The following is a 22,100-nucleotide window of genomic DNA, read 5'->3' on the forward strand; positions in this document are numbered from 1 at the left end:
TTGGTGCTCCCATGTCTCTTGCCTCTTCTTTTCTTTCTGCCATTTTGTCAAACGTCTAACCGCTGCATGTGCTCTTTAACCGCGCAGCCCTTTCTTTCTCTCTCTCTACCCATCCATCTCCATGCTTAAATATCAACAGGCGCGGATGTGTCACTCTAGAGGGCCATTGATTTTGTTTTGTTGTTTTGAGGAATCCACTTGGAAACACAATAACGGACAGTCCCCCTGGAGCGGTGTTGCAGACTGATTACAGCCTGCCCTACACTTCTCTCATGAACGATGGCTTTCACGATGATTTGAATTGCAGAAATATATGTGTTGACTTTATGTGTGTAGTTATTTTACAGAAGTTTTACTATTCAGTTGGAATTTTTATACAAATTTTTGGTTTTGGAAATAAAACCAAAGTGTTTTTTTTCATGTACAGATAATTTATGGAGGAATGTATCAGAACCAGACTGACAGAAACGAGCACTTTTATTGAGTTGAAAAGAAAGTTATTTATTTTTCAAAAGACACTGTACATATTTATTGTGGTATTTTATACTGTATGCCTGTATGTGATAAAATATGTGTATGCCTGCCTTATTTTATATCATGTCTTTTTGCGCTTGCGTCGTTGCCTGCCTGTGACATTGCTTCATGCAGTAAAACAAAGTCTGAGCAAAGACGATGAAAGATGAGGAGATGTAGCAAACACGTGAATATATATTTCTGGTTTGAGAAAGAAAATGTCTATTAATTTTGAAAAACAATGTAGAGTAAAATAAAATGGGGTCTTTTGTAGAATTTTCTAAGAGTGTGAATGACTCAGTTAATTAAAAACATTGAGCATTACAGCGGTTTAAAAACTTTTATTTAGCTACAAATGTAAAAAAAACCGAGGTAGAAATATATAATAAACAGAAACATATTAATTACATCTGTCAATCTTTAGTAAACTAAAGTGCCTCAGCTGGACAACTGAAATAACTCAGTTTTTCTCTTTAGTGCTTCACGATTTCTTAAAATAGTGTGTTAGCTCTTTTCCTTTTAACTTGAGCTCACCCAGTCTCTCCACCAAGAACTGCACATTTTCTCCTTTACACTCTCTGATTGGCTGAGACACCTGTCCGTCATAATTGCCTCTACCCACTTCCATTAGTGTTATGGCGTCCTCCAGAAGCCTCACAGCCTGCTGGTCCGTCCACGCAGCGGTCACTGTCTCAAACGAGTGCGTCTTTAAGGCTCTGAGCAGACTCTGGCCCAGACTGTGAGCTCCAGCCTCACTAAACATGGACAGCCCCTTCTCCTGCTGGTAGGAGGTCAGCAGGTGGAGCAGCAGACAGGAGCCGGCCTCCAGCAGAGGTAGGTTCAGTACTTCAGTGGGTTTCTTCATCCGGGCGCTGTCTCCGGTCAGAGCGCTGGCCAAAAGCTCCTCCCTCTGAGCCGGGTCTGACACCAGGTCCAGAGGTGTCATGCCTTCGTTATTCTTCTGCTGCAGGATGACCGAACCTGTGGACAAAACAAGCAGGAACTTTACTTCATTGGGCCATAACATTGCGTCAGTGCAGTCAGGAGGTTTGAAATTCCTGTTTATAGAAGTCATTTTGAGCACTTTTCACTATTCAAAAGATAGATTTGGTTTTGATTTGTTGATTATCGTGGCGCTGGTGCAACTTTTTTCATCCCTCTAAAACTCATGGAGCAAACCCATGTTTTTGCAAGAAATATCCAAATTTATGATACACAACTGTGGAACCTTATTATTATTTGTTAGGGATTGACTCCACAAACTTGCCATATTATTCTTTAGACTGATAACAACCCGTTTTTTGGTGCTGGACAATGGCACCACCACTTTCCCAAGCTATTGTAAATAAACTGTGTCTTTATGCTCACAGAGACGTTAAACTTTGTGCCAGTTTTTGTTTCATGTGAATAGACCCAGTATTTACAGAGAAATTAACTATAAACCGTATCACCAAATCTACAATTCTAACCTGTCCTTCAGCTCAAGCCTAAGAATTCTTGAATATGAACACAGCCGGTTACATCACATATTTCTTCCTGTTATGTACCGGTACTTTCTCTTTGGTCTAATAATAGTTTATGAATGAGCCAAACACAGCAGACATGGCCTCAGTGAGAGCAACACCACATACAGTGAGCCCACGCGAGGCTGTGTCATCATCAAATAAGGCGGAAGAGACAGAGCACGGGTCAATGGTGGGACACAGCAACAGATATAAATAGTTTATAGACTCACACAACTGAACACATACATATAAATAGTTTATAGACTCACACAACTGAACACATACGTTACACTATGTCCACGCACACAACAGTGGAGCAGAGCTTAAGTGAACAGCTGTTTTCCCACTAGACCGCAGTGCCAGCCAGGGCTTTTAGCTCAGTTCAGCGCTAACTTCAGCTGACACCTTGTCTTAACCATGCAACTGGTGGATCACATTGTGTTTGTGTAAGAAATGCACAGGGCTAGTGGCCTGATGGGAATGAGCTTTTTGATGCTATGCTACAAGCTTGTCGCTATCTTCCCTGCAGTGAAAGCTAAAGAAAGGAGGAAAGAAAGGACACAGATCGGAGAAGTAATTTGTAGTGGCAAAGCTTTTATCAACGTAGTGTTTTCTGGCAGGTCCATAAAGAAGGAGTTGAGGTAAAATTGAGTTCAAAATAACTTTGAATTTGACTTTTTAACCTCACATACACAATGCAAAACACAGTCGCAGTCGAATGCTTCTCTAAAAAAAGTATAGAAGCCATAACATTGACATTTGCAGCCTCTCTTTTAGCTTTGTCTGTTCATCCGCAAATGTACTTTTCCAGAGTCAGAGACAACCTGCGTGCACTCAGACTGAGAGAGCAGGTGGAGTCAAGTGTGAGCCTTTTGTTTGCTTTCACATACACCGTTTCTGAGGCAAACCGCTCTTGATGGCACTTGACTGTTCAACCTCGGCAATAGTGCTGCCACTCGTGATGGAGTTTACAGCTCTGCAGTGGCTTTGGGTGACACACAAGCCGCTCAAAAACAGCTTGATATCCCTGTTGACAGTAGTCCGTGTTTTACAATGCTAAACTGCAGAGGAGAGGTGGGAGATATGTTGAAAAATGGATATTGCAATTGTTGTTTTAGAGATATGCAAAATTAGAATGTGGTCTATTCTGTTGTCTATTAACTATAAAAACATTTAGTGTAATCTTGCAAACAAGGGTAGAACGAGATATTGCTGCACTTTTGTGGTTTTGTGCAGTACTTGAACCTCAACCAAGACATTTACAGGCACATTATAGCACATTCTTGATGCATTGTGAAATTATCTGAATATAATTATCAATATAATCTAAAAAAATATATCTAGATATTCATTTTTGTCGATATCAGACATTCTAAAAGTGTCAGAATGCCACTGGTACTTTGATACAAGCTTTCGTGCAGGTCTGTTTCCCCAAATATCATAAATACGTTTTTGATTTGGTAATTATTTGTCTTTTATTATGTGTTTTTTGTTTTATGGATTTGTGAAATAGTGAAAAAAATGGCCACCCTTATTGTGAAGGTCTGAAAGCAGCAAAAGGCAAAGCAGGCACCACTGGTCAGGACAAAAAAAGACAAAATATAGCCTTTTTAGATCGAGTTGAAATTGTAAAATTATAAATTCTGAAATGTCTCTCTATCACTTTCTCTGTTGCTGAACTTTCATTGCTGTTATGAGATAATCAGTGAGAGCTCCCGTAGCTGTTAGCAAGGAAGGTCAGCGCTCGTCTACCTTTTAGCGCTTCGAGCTGTGGTGGCGAAAAACTCAATCTGCATAAATTGTGGCATTAATCTACATAAACTTTTACATAAGCGAGGAAATTTCAAATGCAGAGGTCAGCCATCGGGGGCAGCAGTCAAGGACATAAGAGCAGCAATTTGATCAAAGTGGCCACCAGAGAGGAGCAGAGGAGGGGAGGGAGAGAGGGATGAGAGAGAAAGAGAGGAGGAGGAAGAGAGAGAGAGAGAGGGCTTGTTCACAGAGGGTCATAATCACCGGGTTTCTGTAACAAGCTGTCCTCGCTGTTACATTTATCTGGGAGGAGTGGCTTGTGCGCTTGTGAAGCCAACCGTGGTGTGACACTTTGTGGAGGTTATAGTCCACCTGATTCAAAAGGAAGGTGTAAACTAACGAATTATTTGTCAAATTAAGTTACTGTTGCCATATTTCAATGATAGAGATGGGACAATATCTCGTGCCGCAGGATTTGACAAGATAAAACTACCATGAGGCTGATCTTGTGATATTTTTCTGTATGTGTTCACATTTGACATGGACTAAACGGGTTAAGTTACATCTCAGAGTATAAATAAAAAATACATCAGACCAAAATTGTGAAGCTCATTCAGTATAAATTATATTACAATCACATCTCCTGTCAATCCAGTGGACTGTTATATTATATAAATATTATGGTAAGTGGAAAAACAGCCAGATATTTCAAGAGCTCCATTTTACAACTACTCGTGTAAATACCCACAGGACTCAAACTCAGCCGCGATCATAGTCAGAATAAATGCCTTGACTATAATGCAAATGAATAAGGACATAGGTGGGAATAATAATGTCCAATTTATTGTTCAGCCGAGAGTATTTCTGTTTTAAAACTTGTTACTGTACGCATTCCCTGTTGGATTCCACACACTGGACAAGCCCACCTCAGTTTCCCTGACAATAATCACTAGTTAATTAGAACATTATACAAGGGAAGAATAACACAGGCAGGTGCTTTAAAGTCCCCCAAAGCTTGTGCTATGAGACTGTTGTCAGGGGAATGGCTTCAATGTAAAGACAACGACTGATGTGAATCCAGGTATTGCGGCCTGAGTGTCAAGATATTCTGCTGTAGAGATAAACGCCGCACCTGGGGGAGTTACACCAAGGTAATTACACTATTCTTCTGTGTGTGCATATGTGTGTGCATATGTGTGTGTGTATGACCATTTAACACATTGTGGGGACTAAAATCTGGACGCACACTCAGTTCACGCAGACCTAGGGCTCGTTTATGCGACACTAATAAGGTTTTCATGACGTAAATCCTTTATTATTAAATCAACAACATGCATTCGTCCATCAAAAAAGTTGGGGAAGTAGTAACTATGTTTAAGCTTAAGGTCAGTCTCCAGTAAATTAATGCAAGTCAATGTAATACCCCCAGAAAAGACGGAAACCCAACATGTGTGTGTACGCAAGTGTGAAAATGCCCGGTTTAGACCTGGGAGGGAGGGGTAATTCATGCAATCTACCAGCTGATGCATCCAGATGTAGCCACATACACACACACACATTATGCAGGACTGCGGAGCCCTTTAGCCTTTAGAGGGCAGGCGAAGACAAGAAATATTGCGGAGGAGGAGGAGGAGGAGGGGGTGAAATTGGCGCAAAAAAAGGCAAAAGGGAAGAGAAAGATGCAGCTACAAGAAGCCCTCCCCCTATGTCTCTATGTCTCTGGTCTAAGGCAGACGAGCTCAAGAGCAGGCAGCTCCACAGCGCGGTAAACATCCTCTCCTCCTCTCCCCCATCACAGGCTGGAAAAGAGAGTGTGTGAACTGCAGCCAGGGGCACAGCGCAGCCCACCTCCACAGGGAGCAGCGCGGGGAGGCTACAGCCACTAGAACAACAAGGCCAGCCCAGTGCAGCACCAGAGCAGCACCAGAGCAGCACCAGAGCAGCACCAGAGCAGCACCAGAGCAGCACCAGAGCACCACCAGAGCAGCACCAGAGCAGCACCAGAGCAGCACCAGAGCAGCACCAGCAGAGACACATCAAACACAAGGGGAAAGAGGAGAGCGGGTGCGCCACAATAGTATGTTCAAATCTGTCGCTTTCAGTAGAGCTAGTACCTGGACAAAACAGAACACTGAAATGCAAAACAAAGAAAAGGAAATAATGCACATTAAAGGGTTGAGATTTGGTATTTTAGAAACATCTAATACTTTATCTAATCTGTTAATTCTGGAGGACAAGTAGCAGTAGTAGTAGTAGTATTCCCCCCCCCCCCCCCAAAATAAGTACCTCAAAGCCAGACATTATATAATGTTTGGGATTGGCACATTTTATATCAAATGGTTAAAATGTCTTCACAATCAAAACATGCCACTAGTAACATGTTTTGTACAGAAAGATTTGACACAATATTTTTATATTTGGTATTTTGGATGAGTTAAACATGCATTAAAAAACAAAACACTCTGGGGCTAATTTGATAATTTCACTTAAGTTTACGTAAACCTCCACATTATGTACAAAATGCATCTAAACAACACTGAGCTTTTATACTGAAAAAAAAAAAAAGCAACTAAAATAATGTTATGCTTTTCTGTATTACATTCATGCTTTATTATTATTATTGAATATTTTTCTTTAATAGCAAACATTTTGTATTAGTTTTAGGTGCTAGAGCACAGCCTTGGAACTTCATGGTCAACTAAACAAAATGTGTTAACATACTGTTGCCCATTTACAATTGGAGTCATCCGAGAGGACAAAAACCAACACAACCTTGAAACGCTTGTCTGCTGATGGAGAAGCATGTTTTTTTCAGACTCAGCTATATTGTTGTAGAAACAAACATTGACTATTTAAAATACTTTACAGATGCCAAGGAATTAATTCTGTTTTTTTCAGAGTCCTCTTCACTGGAATCTACTTGGTAAAAAATATTTTCTCTATTTTTGTATACACATACAATGTGTTTACAGAAATATTGTGACCTCTAATTTTTCCTCAGCAATTAAAGATTATAAACACACATCTGACTTTTACACAAAAGAGGATAAAATTATCTGTATATCCACAAAGGGCCAGGGCACAAACTGCAGAGGTTTTGGGGCTCTGCTTGAGTACATGAGGTTTACTCCTCACCCCAAAGATCAGGAAGTGTAAAGGAATAAAAAGGAGTGAAAATAATGTGAGTGAATCTAGAGCATCTACCTGTGTGTGTGTGTGTGTGTGTGTAGGGGTGGGGGTGCGTGTGTATGTGTGTGCGCATGAGTGTGTGTATATGTGTGTGTGTATGTGTACACAGTGGAAATAGACAAATCGGCACAAACCATGACTGAATACACTGGTCTAAAGGGAGCACGTGCTTGTTGTGCCATGGAGCAAATCTTCAGCTTGTTCACATTATAATCTACAGGGACTGTGCATGATGTGTATCAAGCAGACATTTTTCTTTTGTGCACAGAAGTGAATTACAGATATCAACCTTTTTGTCTTTTTTCTGAAACAAGGCAGGTTCAAAATACAGTAATGAATACAGTTTTAGGGTTATTTTTAATTGAATAAATCTGAACATACAAACTCTCACAAACTGCATTAAATCCACCAAACACCACAACATGAGTGTTTAGATCACTGCTAAACACTGATTACATTTCTCAGGATTTTTGAGCTGCACAAGTAATTTGTCACACAAACCATCACTGCTGAGACTGGGTGAAACTGTAATTATTTATTAACTGAAATATAGGTCAAGGATCAAAAAAGTCAAGTTGTGTAATAACCCGTGGATAAAGGATCCAACGAGACAAAAGACAATCCTCAAACCACAGCAAGTCCCCCACTGCAGACTGGGCTTCACCTGGACCACAAACCTATTGTTTGGACTTTGTGGGGGAGAATCAAACATGGGTATCGATAATTGAAAATTGGAGGAAAGTATTCTGTAAAAAATGATGTAGCCTGGCTGGACCTCCTGATGACCTCTATAGGGAACAGCCGACGCTTCCTCAGTGTCTGTGGGGCTTTTTCCTACAACTGAACAATGAAGCTTTAGGTGGTGCAGGGCCCTCACACGGGGCCCTCACACGGGGCCCTCACAGCACACAGCTCAAAGGGAATACCTCTGCACTGAGGCCCACATGTGCTGCTGGTGACTGGGTTTTTCAGCAACACCACAGGTCACAGTTCGTCCCTGATCTGAGGCTGGGCATGTTCTTCTCACTCCCTCTCATCCAAACTGTGAACATGGATATTTAGACATGGATATTTAGAGATGGACCACAAGACGCATTCTGGAAATACTTTAATCAAGGAAGCTTGAAATTATTTTTATACTTTTATTTATATATTTTTAAATAATTTTAGAAATAATCGCCAAGTTGTTAGTCGGCTTACATTTTTTTTGTTTTTCGATCCAATGAGTTGCACTTTAAAAACTCTTAAACTTAAAATCTAGTTTAGGTGTTAGAACATTCTTAATTTCTCAAGAATTTAAGAATCTGAATATCAAATCAACCATTGGCTGTTTTAATGAGTAAAAATACAGTTTGGTGAAGTGATGAATGTCGACTATTGTAAATGATCATTTACCAGTGAGCCACAGAGCAAAGATGCCATCAGTGCTCACATGGGCCCTTTTCTTATTCTCCGCCCACTCCACTTACAGACACGCCCTCTGTGTGCGCGCGCCATGTCCCAAACTGCATGGCTTCGGGTCTTTTTCCATTCCAATCAGGAGTACTGGATGCCCCGGCCACCCCGCAAAAATCTAAACAGCTGAGAAGGGGGATGCGTGAGGAGTTGTAGTCTCTTAATTAGAAGCTAAAAGATGCTCATTACAGCATTTTCAATTCAGGGAAATATTTTGCATGCATACATAAGCGTATACAAAATAATATAGCCAAGGACTCGTCTAAGCTAGCACAGAAATGCAGACAGGGTCATGTGGGGCAGCCTTGGGCAACGGGAGAGGGAGGGGGGCGTGTGGAATCAGCCTTGCCCTCAGCCATGGCATCCTTTTCTTGCCAGTTCTCTAAGCCTTGAGGGAACCGAGGTAGAGGGGGGAGGATCCGTCAGTTCCACCCCCTTTTTTTTGCAATTCAATCCTAAAATGCACATAGCCCGGGCCTAGCAGCAGACAGGCGTACAATAGGGTGAGATCACCGAAATCGAGCGCTTTGTTTGTGTGCCAGTGTTGCCCTCTCTGGCCTAGCGAAACCCTTGGCAACCGAGTTCAGCCCCGGCTCTATTGGAGACAACTAGGACATGGGTGAAGGCCTCGATGAGAAATATAGTTCCAGCAGATCTAGTTAGCACTCAATAATAAAAAACACAGTGCAATAAATAAAAAGCCAAAAGCAATGAAAATGCATCTGGCCCACTAGTCTGCTTTCCTGTTCTGGGATAAAGCAGCAAAGTCTCTTTAGCCAAAAAATTTAAAAACAGTCTGATGTATGGGTTTTAAAACTGCAGGCACAAGCACAAAAATCTGTTCTGTTTAGAAAACCTGGAAAGGACTTATAGACTGTTTTGGATAATTAACCAAGATGTGGAGCTTCAGTCAAACATTTAAAAATCCATTTACAAATTTTAAACTAAAGCAGTCAAAATCCAGTACTAGCATTATCTCTCACCCAAAGTGCTGAAATGAGAGTAGACGTCTAATTTTGTACAATTATTATCCAGGGAAAACATGTGGAAATGAACAACTTTCATAAAACCTGGCGCACGACATATTTTGTTCTTTTTGTCTTTTTGTATGGATGTTTTGTCTGCGTTATGACAAACACACATGTGAAATCCAATATCCCTCAGATTTTTTTTGGCCATTTGTACAGAATTTGGCCAATCTTGACAATTAAAATCCACTGTGACAAGGGTTCTCAAGAAAAAAAAAAGAACCGATATACTCTACTATGACAAGATATTTGAGTATTGTGACAAACGCAGCTTCAGTGAGCTTCTACTTAAAGGTGAGATCAGGTCAAACTGTAGTAGACGCCATCACGAACAAGGAAATGATAGAGTGAAGCTGAGAAAAGTAGCTTCATGTAGCCTACAAGCCTGCAGGTATTTCAAATGGAATATTCTCATCTGCGTTGCTCTCCTTGGTCCCAGTGAAGAGACCTGACCTAGACAACAGGCCAGACGTCTGCACACACACACGCACACACACATGTACACACACACACACACGCACACACACACGTGCACACTCCACTGTGACTGCTAATTTTACAGATACCAAAAGCCGCTTCTTCATCTGACCTCTTTTAATTTGCTCTCTCTTCTGTTAGCGAGAGAAAAAAAAAAGCACTCTTGTTTCCTCACCGGGACTAAACAATCCCAGTCTAATTTATTTTTGAGGACAGAATATGTACATGTGTTAATGGGAAAGTCGAATCAAATTAACTATAATTAGTCAAACTGAGAAGTGAGCCGAGGCAGAGGTATGTTACTTGGGAGACTTGTTTGACGCTGGCAAATGACACCCCTCCCCAAACTCTAGAAAACACACACGCACATTACTTTGCCACCTGCTGCAGCACCCCCCGCCTCACTCCCCCCACCCCTCACCCCCACCCTTCCCTCTTCCTTTGCCCGCGCCGGAGTGATGACACCCATCATGCTCACTTCAACCCTCCTGAGCAGTGGCGGCGCGGTACGCAAACACACCAAACTAGCTCTGTTATGACACATTTCCACTGAAACGACTATGTATGAATTTTGTAAGCGACAGTTCCTGACTCTTCTAATCACGTCAAAGAGACATTAGCAGACAACTTATGAGCAGATGGAGTAATCAGTTTGGACACGTACTGTACTCAAGAACTGCAGGAGGATTATAGGGACAAGCAATGAGCCAGAGATCATCTACATTTTATTGACTGTGCAAGAATTTGAGTAGTAGTAAGGCTCAAAGGTCCCAAAAGCCTATTCTATTTGTCATATGGCTTTGTTAAAGATTAATTCATGTTTGTTTTAGCCAAAAAATACAAGAAAAATACAACTACACTGCTACAACAACGTCAGTATCAGTATATAGCAATGAACGAGTGCCTTGTTTTTCATCAGCCTGCTCCCACTCATGAGGTCAAAAGCAGCCTTCAATCTGTCAGTAAACACAGCTACATTTGTTAGCCACATTAAATTAAAAGCTTGTCTTGGCCACAGCACCAAACCATAACAGCATTAAATCATTAGCTAAATGGCTAATTCTAAAGATTAGCTCAAATGGCGTCAACCGGTCCGATGTGTTAAAGGTGTTTTATTTTGACATTAAATGAGTCCATCAATGTGACAAGTGGCACTTTTTTTTTTTTTTAATACCGTCACGAGAAAGACAGATTAAATGGGGGGGACTTCAAGAAGCATGTGGCCAATTGAAAAGTATTCATGTCATAAAAAATTCGGAGGCAAAGGAACGTCACATAAATGAATAATGCGAACTCGAACAGAAAATTAGAAAATGTAAATATATGTGTCATACTATATTTATAGCAGTACAATCATATAAATAACCATTATAATCATAATAATAAAATACCCATTATATTCAATTCACCTTTCACCAACATAAAACACTTGTTATAAGTTTCTAGGGCTTTAATCAACTTAAGACTCAGTGCACAGAGCATGTCTTTAGTCGAGCAAGAGTCTTATCATCTCAAATTATTAGGGTCTTACACAAAAGCCACTCCTGGATGTCCTGTTACTCCTAAAACTACAGCTAACCCACTCCATGTATTCGCCTTTCTGCTGTTGTGCATATAAATCCTATAATATTCTAAGAAAAAGGCTCCATCAACCGATTAATCGACTAAATGTACTAATGCACCACAGCCCTGGAGCTTTTTATTGGTGCTGTTCCCATGAAACATACCTTCATGCTCCAGTAGAAGTTTGGCTATGTCCATGTGGTCATTGAGCAGGGCGTCATACAGAGGGCTGACTCCACCCACTTGGCTGTTGACAATCGGAGTGGGACGATGACGTAACAGAGCCTGTACACATGCAGTGCTGCCGTGGTTACAGGCCTCATGCAGCGGGGTCCACCCTGCATGGTCTAAGAAAAGACATAAAGGACATAAACTTTAAACACATCTTACCTTCAAATAAAAAGCAGTTAATATGACGAAGTAGTAAAACCTGCTTTTTGGTGGTTTAGGGAACAATCATTTTGTAATTGGAGGTTTCATTATCCAACCACTTTAACAAAACATAGTGTTAAACCACACCCTTTTGGTAATTAACCCCTTTTGCGGCATTGACCATTATAATTATTTGGTATACTTAGAGTTTAGCTTTTGGTTATGCAAAACAACGCAATAGTTGCAAAAAGTAAATGAAAAGAAAGCACTGTCAGTCTGTGCACAGCTTACAAATCCGTTTGTTTTTGCCATATTAACTCCTAGGCTACTATTAAACATAGTTTATTTAGTTTTGTTTATTTGTTCTACCAAGTCCATGCAGCCCAAAATATATCCTACTGTCTGAGACGCAACTCCGGGTTAAAATCCAGCCCCAGATAAATGTAGAAATATTGTTCCAGAAAATAAAGTTAGTATCCTACAATAAGAAGTATAATACAGAATACGCGTTTAAAAACTCTGACATTTTTTGATTATTGCGCAAGTCATTATGTTCGACCTACAGGGACAATAGACAGTCTCACATGGTCAGAGGTTGATTCACCTTCGGTCTCCAAGCAGCGGCAAATCTATAAATCAACAAACCCACCTCGTTGCTTTTAGACACACCCTTTGCATTTTAGCTAAAGGTTACCCTCACCAATGACGCGATCATGCTCCTATTTCACTCTTTTTTCCCTCTATGATACCATCGCTCACTACACTACAGCTACTGGAGGAAGCGGAGCGAGATGACGCTAGCACCGCTGTTACAGGAAGAAAAAAAAAAAAAGTCCTTACCTTTAACATTTACATCTGTGTTGGGCAGCGCCAGGATCTGAAGTACCGTTTCCACTTGGTTCCTCTTGCAGGCTCTGTGGAGGAGTGTCTCTCCTTTGGCATGGACACAACAGCGACCAACAGAAAGGAGGAAGAGCCGGAAGACAAGAGAGAAATCCAAAAATTAGGGTGTGACCGGCATCCTGCCCATTGTCCTCCCCCATAAAATACAAAACACCAATAAAAGCACTGATCATGTCCCCAAACACTGGAAAGTCTGTCTGGCCAATGCGATTTAAGGAGCGTAATGGAAAAAGGAGGGAGATGTTTCAAGGGAAAAGGGTTGAGAATAAATTAAAGATGGAGAGCTAGGCTAATTTGGCTGACTAACTCTTCCCACTTACCCTTACAATGTCTGGAGACAAACTATTGTAGCGGTGAGAAAGTAGTGCTCCTTCATGTCCACTTGCACCAAACTGTCATTTAAAAGGAAGTTATGGTACACAGCCCAAGCACAAAGCCCTACAAAAGGATTCTTCACAGAGCCAAAGTTCAAACGCCTCCTCTTGGCATTTGCAAGTCATCACGTGATATGATACACGAGCTAACCACATAAATATTAAGAAAAGGGTTTAATTTGTATTTTTCAAAAACAAAACATGTACCCAGATATGCCTTTTTTCCACATTCTCATTCACACCACTTTTTTTTGTAATGCAATATTGAGTTCGGAATATATTAAGGAGTCGAGAAGCCCCCCTCTTTTCATGTATGGCTGAACTTCAGAGGGAAGTTAAAGGCCAAGCATGAGTGGCGCTGTGCTTGCCAGTATAATACAGGACTGCAAAGCCCATAATAAATGCTTTACTAGCTCACCCCGGGACGCCACGCCTGTACAGGGGGCTCCACTCCAGTGCGCACACAGCAAAAGGTGGGGGCAAAAGGGAGGTGCACGAGGAAACGTAAAAGCAAAAGGGGTAGAAAAGAGTAAAGGCTTTCTTGCATTTCAAAGAATTCAAAAATGCTATTCAACCAGGGGAGGTGTGTTTTAGGATGCAGAAGATATATTAAATGTCACGCCTTGGTTTAAAAAGAGGATAACAAAGAAACATCATCGAGGCAAGCGTAGTTTTCCTACAATGTGACATAAAGCCCGCCAAGAGTGTCATTTACTGTATGGCTAAAATATTAAAGGAACAATATGGCATAGCGTTCGGTCAGTTAAACTTCTGAAAGTCTTGAACCCAGGTGTTTTTACCCAGCAGAGTAAAAATATAAATGGATAAATACTTTTTGCAGCCCAGTGACTGCTGTATGTCTAAATAGGTCAAAATCACAAAACAAACACACAGCACATTTTTTAGCTGAACTGTTTTAAATCATAATGGGTCTATTTTCTATCGCTGGTTTTCATCAATGCCACAATTTAAGAAAATACTCTAGTAAACATTAAACACACAGGTTTTTCCCACCCATAATGCCAAAAAGACAGTGGAAGGCAGCCGAAACTTGGCTTCTAATGAGTAAGTTGTACTGTGTGGCATGTCACTGTTCTACATGAACTGCTTTGCCATTACCAGGCTCTAAAACGCAGTGATTAAACACCCATTCCACTACACCCCATGTGTACACATCCTCGCAAATGCCAGGGCCAATCCATGCACTGTTAAATCACTTTAATGGCTCCAATTTGGACACAACGCCTCTATTATAGGGGTAATTGCATGCTCAGCATTTACAAGCACGGAAAGGATAAATCTGCCTGTCCTTTTCTATAAATCCCCTGTTTCACACTTTAATAGAAAAGTTAAATGTATGTGTTGCTCTTTATGTCCTTCAGTATGCTTGCAACACTCCAGTAAAGTGACGCTTGGCCTGCTGATTACTGAAGCAAGGAGCCCAGTTATTTGTTTTTTTCAATAATCACTAGTACGTTAACCTCTTCAAATGAAACTGACATTTTTCCAGCACATTATAGGGAACAGATTATTATCTTTTTATTGTTTTTATTTAATTTATATGACGATAAGACAAGGTGTCACTCACACAACTACAGCTAGAGTACAATACAATCTGTTTTAAATTGTTTAATTAACATATCAGTGTATTAAGGTATTATTTTAGGCAGCATCATTTATTCCTGAATTACAATTCTTACAGTTGGATTAATTTAATACATTTGTTTTAGGATGCCCTTTCTGGCTGGCACTAAATAAAAAAAAAAATAAAATAAAAAAACTGTAGAGAAAGTCTTACAAAACACAACTTTGCTAATGTAAATTTCACATATAACTGAAAACAAACTAATGATTTAAGTAGTGGGAGTCCAATGACATTCCAAATTATAGATTAGGACTGAAATATCTTCCAAACTTTCTGAACTTTATGTAAAAAAAGGAGGAAAAAAAAAAGAAGTTCATCCCAAATCCCTGAACTCCTCTCTGCTTCTTTGTCAAAGCTCCCAAGAAGGTTCCAGGAGACGAGACGAAAGCTCCAAAGCAAAGGGGTGCAGCATGCAGTAAAAGAAAAGCATTGAGCATACATACGATACGCGAGGAGAGAGGGAGCAAGGAGCTATGGAGGGAGAAGAAGCCGGGATGAGAGGGCGAGAGGGGAAGATGCTGTGCCGATGGTTCATCAAAAATTAATGTCGACCGCATCGGTATAGGGATCACGTAGTAGAAAAACAACACATGCCAACAGCCTTGAGTCTCCTGCCACAGTGCTCCCCCCTTTCCTCCGTTTTACCCCCTCACCCCTCTTTCGCTCCGGCACAGGGCCTTTCTGATCAGGTGAAGGGGGAGATATGAGCTCTGACACCTTGGAGAGTTCACACAGAGTACCATGCCTCTAATTGCAGGAAGTTCCACTGGTGCGGCCCATTGTATATCTGATGTGCTCCCCTAATTGCTGCAATAATATCCCCAAAATGGAGATCTGAGGCGCACTGTGAGTACTAATGTGTGTCACTGTTCTGTGTGGGAAAACCCATTATTCCTGTGGCGTTTATTTATCTGGTAGTGTTCAGGTAGCAAGTGAAAATGATAAAGAAACCAAAGCTGTGAGATAAATAGTAAAAACCCAGTCCATAAGGCTAATTTATACAGATGACAGTCCTACAGCTGACTACAGTGATACAGATCAATCAGCCCCTCTCCATACATTACAAGTTGTTGAATAAACACAAAGTGATGACAGGGCGCTCATGTCCTCTTTACTGATGACCTGGTGCTGCGCATTAGTCCATTAAAAGTCTATTTCTTGCAAATGTGCTGCTCTAACTCCAGCCCCACATCTGCTCAGTGAGACTTACCTGCTGCATTCACACGTTTGAGGCCTTTCAGAATGTTGCCTTTTTCCGTACCACTGTCACTGACTCCATCTGATGTTCTTTCAAGTCTGTATGAAGATAAAAAGAAACTTAAGGGTTTATTAAGACAATTGTGACATTTAAATAATATATCATTACAAAGCCCACACTTTCAGTGACTGACCATTAGCATAAAGACCCAGGGCTACACTAGAACAACCATCTCTGCAGTACAAAAGTGTCATCAACAAATGAATGCACTGCTGTATTATCCTCTATATGAAATGTGACAATATTTGTCAAACCCCTACTGTGTGGCCACACACTTCTCACACACACTCCTTCACTTCTGTCTCCAAAGCATTTTCCTCCCACTTAACGCCTCAAACCCAGAGACACAGGATTCAATGTGAGCAAGCACATTAGGAGGAATAACTAGTAAAAGAAAGTGAAGCCTCTTCAAAGTAGTGGCGTGCTAATAGCTGTGGGCTGTCACTAGTCCTGTGAGTGGGTATAGGAGATCAGCCTGCATGGAGCCTGACAGGTGTCTATGTGTATATGCACTCGCATGTGCGCGTGCGTCTCATTGAAGCGGAGTGCCATCCGTATTACAGAGAGGAGGCTTGTTCCCTGGTAATTGGCTTGTTCAGAAGCCAGGAAGGAGCTCCCAGCAGTGAGGAGGAAACACGCGTCCTGTCACGTTGCTTGTTATTAGCAGGGACAAGGCTGAGAGGAGATGCGCTCTGTGTGTCTGCATGGTCCAGGTCCAAGTGTGACTGGGAAGAGGCCACGGCACTTTTAATCTCAGACCACTTCACCCAAGTGTCCTCTGTCTGTACAGACTAGCATCTGTAGAGGCATCTGACAATACTGGGCTTGTATAAGTCCCAGCCTCAGGGTCAGCTTCAGGAGACAACACACTGTGAGTAAATAAGTTTTCAGCTTTGACCTGCAGCATCGTACATCTGAGCCACAACACAAGACATACATCAACTTTCCTCTCACAAAAGGCAAATCATCCAACTCATAAACTGGTCCTTCTTTTGTTTATTAATATGAACTGTGCAGTCTTAACAGTATTAGCTTGTCAAAGCTTTCTGCTTTAGACTCACTCTACCACACAGCCACTGAAACAAGTGGACATCCTGTGACTTGGACCAGGTTGTCTATTGTAAATAAATACAGCATCACAATTTATTCTCTCAATTTGTCTCACACCCATAAAGTCCAAATAAAGTGAAGTGTATCAGAAAGTTTGAAGAAAAAAACAGCCAATGTGGTAGAAGGAAGGAGGGGAGGGTCTGGTCCAGCACGAACCTGTAGCCTTCTGCTGAACCTGATCCCTGGTGACTCCTGCCCTTCTCCAGGCCAACTACCTGCTGGTGGAGCAGCAGATGTCTGATAGGGCCGTGGACTGACTACTTGTGTGTGTGAGTGTCTGCGAGAGTGCCTTCAAGACAGCAGAAGGACTTAGTATGCGAGACCTGATGAAAAAAGGTTAGGGAGGGGTGAGAGCCAAGAGCTGCTGTTCGTAAGGCAAGACACAAAGGCCTGATGGGATATCTGTATGTCTGTCAGTCTAGTGTCCAAAGCAGAGTGTGTGTATGTGTATGAAGGGGTCTAACCTCCCTGTGCACCCCTTCTGTCATTCCACACACACTGATAGGATCAGGCCTGGGCATGACCCATCACATGCCAGCTCCTCACCCTCTGTCTGACCTCCATTTGCCTGTCTCCCCTCAGTCGCTCCATTCATGCATCTGCACTCCTTACCCCCATGCACCCCCCTCCACTATCCAGGTGTGCCTTTGTTCACTTCCACTCAGGTTTCTTCATACTTTCTCTTTTAGCTGGTCAAAAGAACTAGTCAAAACTTTTAAAATGCACAACTAGCTAAACTCAAAATACTTCCCAATATATAAATACACATGCACATATTAAAAAAAAGACAGAAACAAAGCCTACCCACAGTCCGTGATAGTCATGTTGTACCTTGGAATAATGAGCCCAGCCTCAGGATTACTGGGTGACTGAGACTGACTTAAAACATTCAGACCTTGTAGATACATCATCTATGAAAACAAAAGGCAGACAAAATTACAAAAGAATACTTGTTAATAAACTGTATATCAAAGGGCACCCAAAGTAAATATTTATAATGTCTGCCAATGCCTGTCTGCACTTTTCAACTTATTTAATGTATATCCCTCTGTGTTTCTGTTTAATTAAGATATAAATAAATCCCACACTGACTATTTTCTTGAAACAGAGAGGGTCATCTCCAACAGTGAATCCATTTTTGCAGCAAAGAGTCCGGAAAACTGCATCAGCCAAGACCATTTTCAGTCTGCTGGAGGGAACTTTGGCAACCAGCTCTGCCAAAAGACTTGGCGGCAACCCTGTAGGTAAAAAAGGGCATTTGAAGTATTTGTGACATGAGGTTTCTTTTATATTATTTAGCATTTATTACATACTGTAGCTGATAACTGCAAAGTGTTCTGCATAATCTTTCAGGCCTTTTTCCACTAGAGCCTGGTTCAGTTTAAAGTTGTGTTGACACCAAAACTCCACCACTACAGACAAAAGATCCACAAGAATGCCAGTCACGTGTACTAGTTCCTGCTTTTCAGTTTGCGTTTGAATCTTCTTTGAGTCATCCTACACAAACATGTACATCAGTAAGTATTACGTAATTACACTGTAAAATAGGGTAGAGTCAGTGTGTACTTCAGTTACTACTACCACAAACAAATCATAGGGTGTGTCCCATAATACCTCTGATGTAGCCTCGACCAACAGCTGGGTCAGTTGTTTAAGAGCTACTGACAACAGAGTCGAACGCTCCCAGACTGTCCAAAAGGTACTCAATGTCAAAGACCCTCTGACTGAATCCTGCAGGTTTTCGCATACATGTTGCTGAAGGTAAACTCTAGGTCAGAAATAACAACATAATTACATTTTAACATACAAACCACATATCCGCAAAGTAAATGAATGCGCCATTGTTAATGTTGTTACCCAGTGGTGATAGCCTGGAGCTCTCCTTTGAATAGCTGGAGAATAAATGCCAGAAGGTCACTGTGAAAATGTAACAGTGTTGGCAGAGCAGGTCCTGGGAGTGGATGACACGTGGAATCTCTCAACAGGCAATAACTGTGACACACATTAAGAAACAATAAATGTGCTAAATAAATCATATCTGTTAGGGTTGACAGTAAAGTCGCAATACAATTAAAAGTTCAATTTTAATGTTTGCAATGTGAAAACTACATAGGCTGGAACATAAGAATAATAAGACATTACATTCCTAAGTTCAAACGAGCAGCAACCCTGTAGTTTACATTAGTGCTGGAAGATTAATCGCAGTTGAAATGAAAATCTGAATGGACACATATCACAAAGACTGCAATTTTTAGAGTATCATAATTTCTTATTCTGCATAAAAACTGCTAACTCTGTAATTTAGAACTGTACAAACATGTTCTGAAATGTGATTCTTGCGTCAGTTTGTAAGTTCATTTTTCATTCTTTATGAGGTGAAATGTGAACTCTGACAAGTATGGCCTGAAGTAAAATGTAGCATGATGTGAAAAAAGCCTTGTTACTTTACCAAATGGTAGACTCTAAAAAAGGCCACAGTCCCGATTGACAGCAAGGACATTGAAAAATCTTGGAGAAATATGTCTTCACTGATTTTGGAGCATTCCATGGAGGATTTGTAACCAGCAACCTATGCAAGAACTGCATGAAGATTCTTAAGAAGAGAGATGTAGCATTGCCCTGTAGAAGAAAAATAAAAATCACAACTGTTTTTTTATTTATTTATTTTTTATTAAATGCATAATCTGTGTAAGTGTGGTCCTACCTGTTGTGCATATTCAAGCAGTGAAACTAGGTACTGTGCTGGTGGGAGCAGACCTGGGAACAAGGAACTTTTGATCGAGTCCAGGGCTTCAGTGAATAGACCACACTCTATCATAGTAGCAATTTGGCTAAAGTCTGCTTCTGTGGCCTACAAGAATAAAAGAACAATATGAAGAGCAGAAGAAAACATGTTCGAAAAGAAGCAAAGAGTACATAGAAGAAATGGGGGCAGAAGGGTAATGGAAGTTGGAAGTGAATCACGAGTTCCTTTGGGTCATTTGACACAGACAGCTATTGGCAAAAACATATGGACTCGGAGAAAGTAATGGAAATACATGAACTCGTATAATAGCAATCTTATGGAGATCCACCAGGGTAAAGTATGGGCAGGACAGTGGAGGGTATTGTTAATAGGTATGCCAATCAAAACTTTCAGATCAGCTGACAGTAATGGTTAAATCTGTGACCTGGCTGTGATACGCCCTTGCTCTAAATGTCAGTTTCCATTGAAATGTATGACATAAAGGTAATTGAATGACCTGATCTCGATGAAACAAAGTAATTTTAGACAGATGCCGTACGATCATGGGTGGACAGGATGTGTGTGCGTGTGTGTGTCTACCTCGGACTGTGGGCGGTGTGGGTCATTGTAACCCTGGAATTCACAATAGCGCAGTCGTGGATGGCGCTACAGAGAAACAGCATTAAAAACCAAGAGCAACTAAAAGCTGCAAGACTAAAAATTATATTTTTTTAGTATATGTACATACATTTTGTTGGACCATGTGGTCTTTAAGTTCTTTTTCAAGCTTTGGAAATGTAGTAACAAAACTACTTTCATTTTCAGTCTCATCTTCTGATAGGTTGAAATTCATATCCAAATACCTCTTCTGTTTTTAAAAGGAAAAAATAAAGGTCATAATATAATATTAAATATAAAATTGTTTTTAAAACATGATAAAGTATATAAGCACATTTGACTTACTCCAAAAAGGTGCTGAACAATATGACTAACAGGGTAACATGGGGCATCAAGGGATTTTGTAGCTTCTGTAATGGGTTTGGCCATGACATGAGTAATGGAGACATATGAGGGGGGACTGTAGTGGAAAACCTTTGCCCGTCCTGCCTTCAAAAGTCTGATGAATGATTAGAAAAAATCAAAATATGTCAGAGGTTCATATCAAGCAAACAAAGCAGGCTGGAGATAAATATATCAGCTCACCGATTAAACATAGCTCTGCGGGCTGGCTTCTGTACCATCAGAAGAACTCGCCATCCCTGAAACGCCCCCTTCAGCTTTCCACTGGCAACCCTCTCCCGCCACTGCCTGACAGGGTAGAAGGTAGATGTTGTACTTGTAGATATAGCTACCTCATACGATTCTTCAGGAAGCCAAGACCCATTTTTTACACTATCCAAAACATAATTTGGAGTAACAACCCACTTTCCTAAACAGAACGAGGACACATAGTATTTAGAATGACAATAACAATATAATTGAACCATATCAGCAGTTAACTTGTTTGTGATTATAGTATTTCATTCTTCACCTGCAGCACATGCAGCAAGAAACTTTTCACTGGGCAAAACCTGTGGGACTATGAAATGGGTGCTGGAATGTTGATAGACCTGGGAAAAAATACAACACCAATAACCCAACAATATTATGTATGACATTATTCAGTCACAGTTGGATTAATGAATAACTACTCTTAAAACTGAACTTTCAAAGCTGACCGTGGAACAGGAAAGACAGGACTTACAGAGCCGCCTATGTACCTTCCACCGAGTTTACGGATTCCTTTGGTTAAACATTTTTTTAACTCTGGCTTCTTGATGCCGGATATTTGAAAGATATACCTGTTCTCTGCCATTCTGAAAAGGAGACGATTATAACAGATGAGACCAGTGATGAATCAACAGTTATAGCCTATATTTACATCTCAGAGAGTCCGTTTCACCTTTCTCATAACAGCTCTTCTCAGTGTGTCTGATCCACAATCACAGATGAAACTAATAGATATACAACGTACAACTGGAGTATCTTGTTGGAAAAATCAGACATAATAAGAACAGCGATCTTCCAGGTGACATTACGTGTTCCCTGCGAACCAGTTCCCCGCCGTGGTCACAGTTGAATGACAGCTGTGAATGTAAACAGGGGGAGTCGAGCTACAGAACGAATCATAATAAAGACGATCACAGGATAAATCTACAGTTTTACTTACAATTTATAAACAATAGCTATTA

At 40.9% G+C, this 22,100-nt stretch overlaps 1 protein-coding gene across 2 annotated transcripts; it reads right to left on the reverse strand.

Moving 5' to 3' along the window:
• Positions 1-829: 829 nt before the first annotated feature.
• slf1 (SMC5-SMC6 complex localization factor 1) lies at positions 830-21,993 on the reverse strand. 2 transcript variants are annotated; one of them, XM_033972480.2, is made up of 18 exons: positions 21,812-21,993; positions 21,614-21,725; positions 21,401-21,479; positions 21,073-21,298; positions 20,833-20,986; positions 20,618-20,737; positions 20,470-20,535; positions 19,849-19,995; positions 19,594-19,763; positions 19,002-19,136; positions 18,759-18,912; positions 18,458-18,641; positions 18,237-18,382; positions 17,949-18,055; positions 15,987-16,072; positions 12,695-12,787; positions 11,647-11,829; positions 830-1,494 (listed from the first exon to the last, which is right to left on the reverse strand). In XM_033972480.2, the coding sequence occupies exons 2-18, from the start codon at positions 21,722-21,724 to the stop codon at positions 995-997; spliced, it is 2,661 nt and encodes an 886-aa protein (XP_033828371.1). In that variant the 5' UTR covers position 21,725; positions 21,812-21,993; the 3' UTR covers positions 830-994. The 2 variants fall into 2 exon arrangements, with proteins under 2 accessions (XP_033828371.1, XP_055080430.1); XM_055224455.1 differs by having other exon boundaries at positions 838-1,494; positions 17,976-18,055.
• Positions 21,994-22,100: the final 107 nt, after the last annotated feature.

This window comes from Periophthalmus magnuspinnatus, chromosome 9 (assembly GCF_009829125.3).
Source record: "Periophthalmus magnuspinnatus isolate fPerMag1 chromosome 9, fPerMag1.2.pri, whole genome shotgun sequence".
NCBI classification, from domain to species: Eukaryota; Metazoa; Chordata; class Actinopteri; order Gobiiformes; family Gobiidae; genus Periophthalmus; species Periophthalmus magnuspinnatus.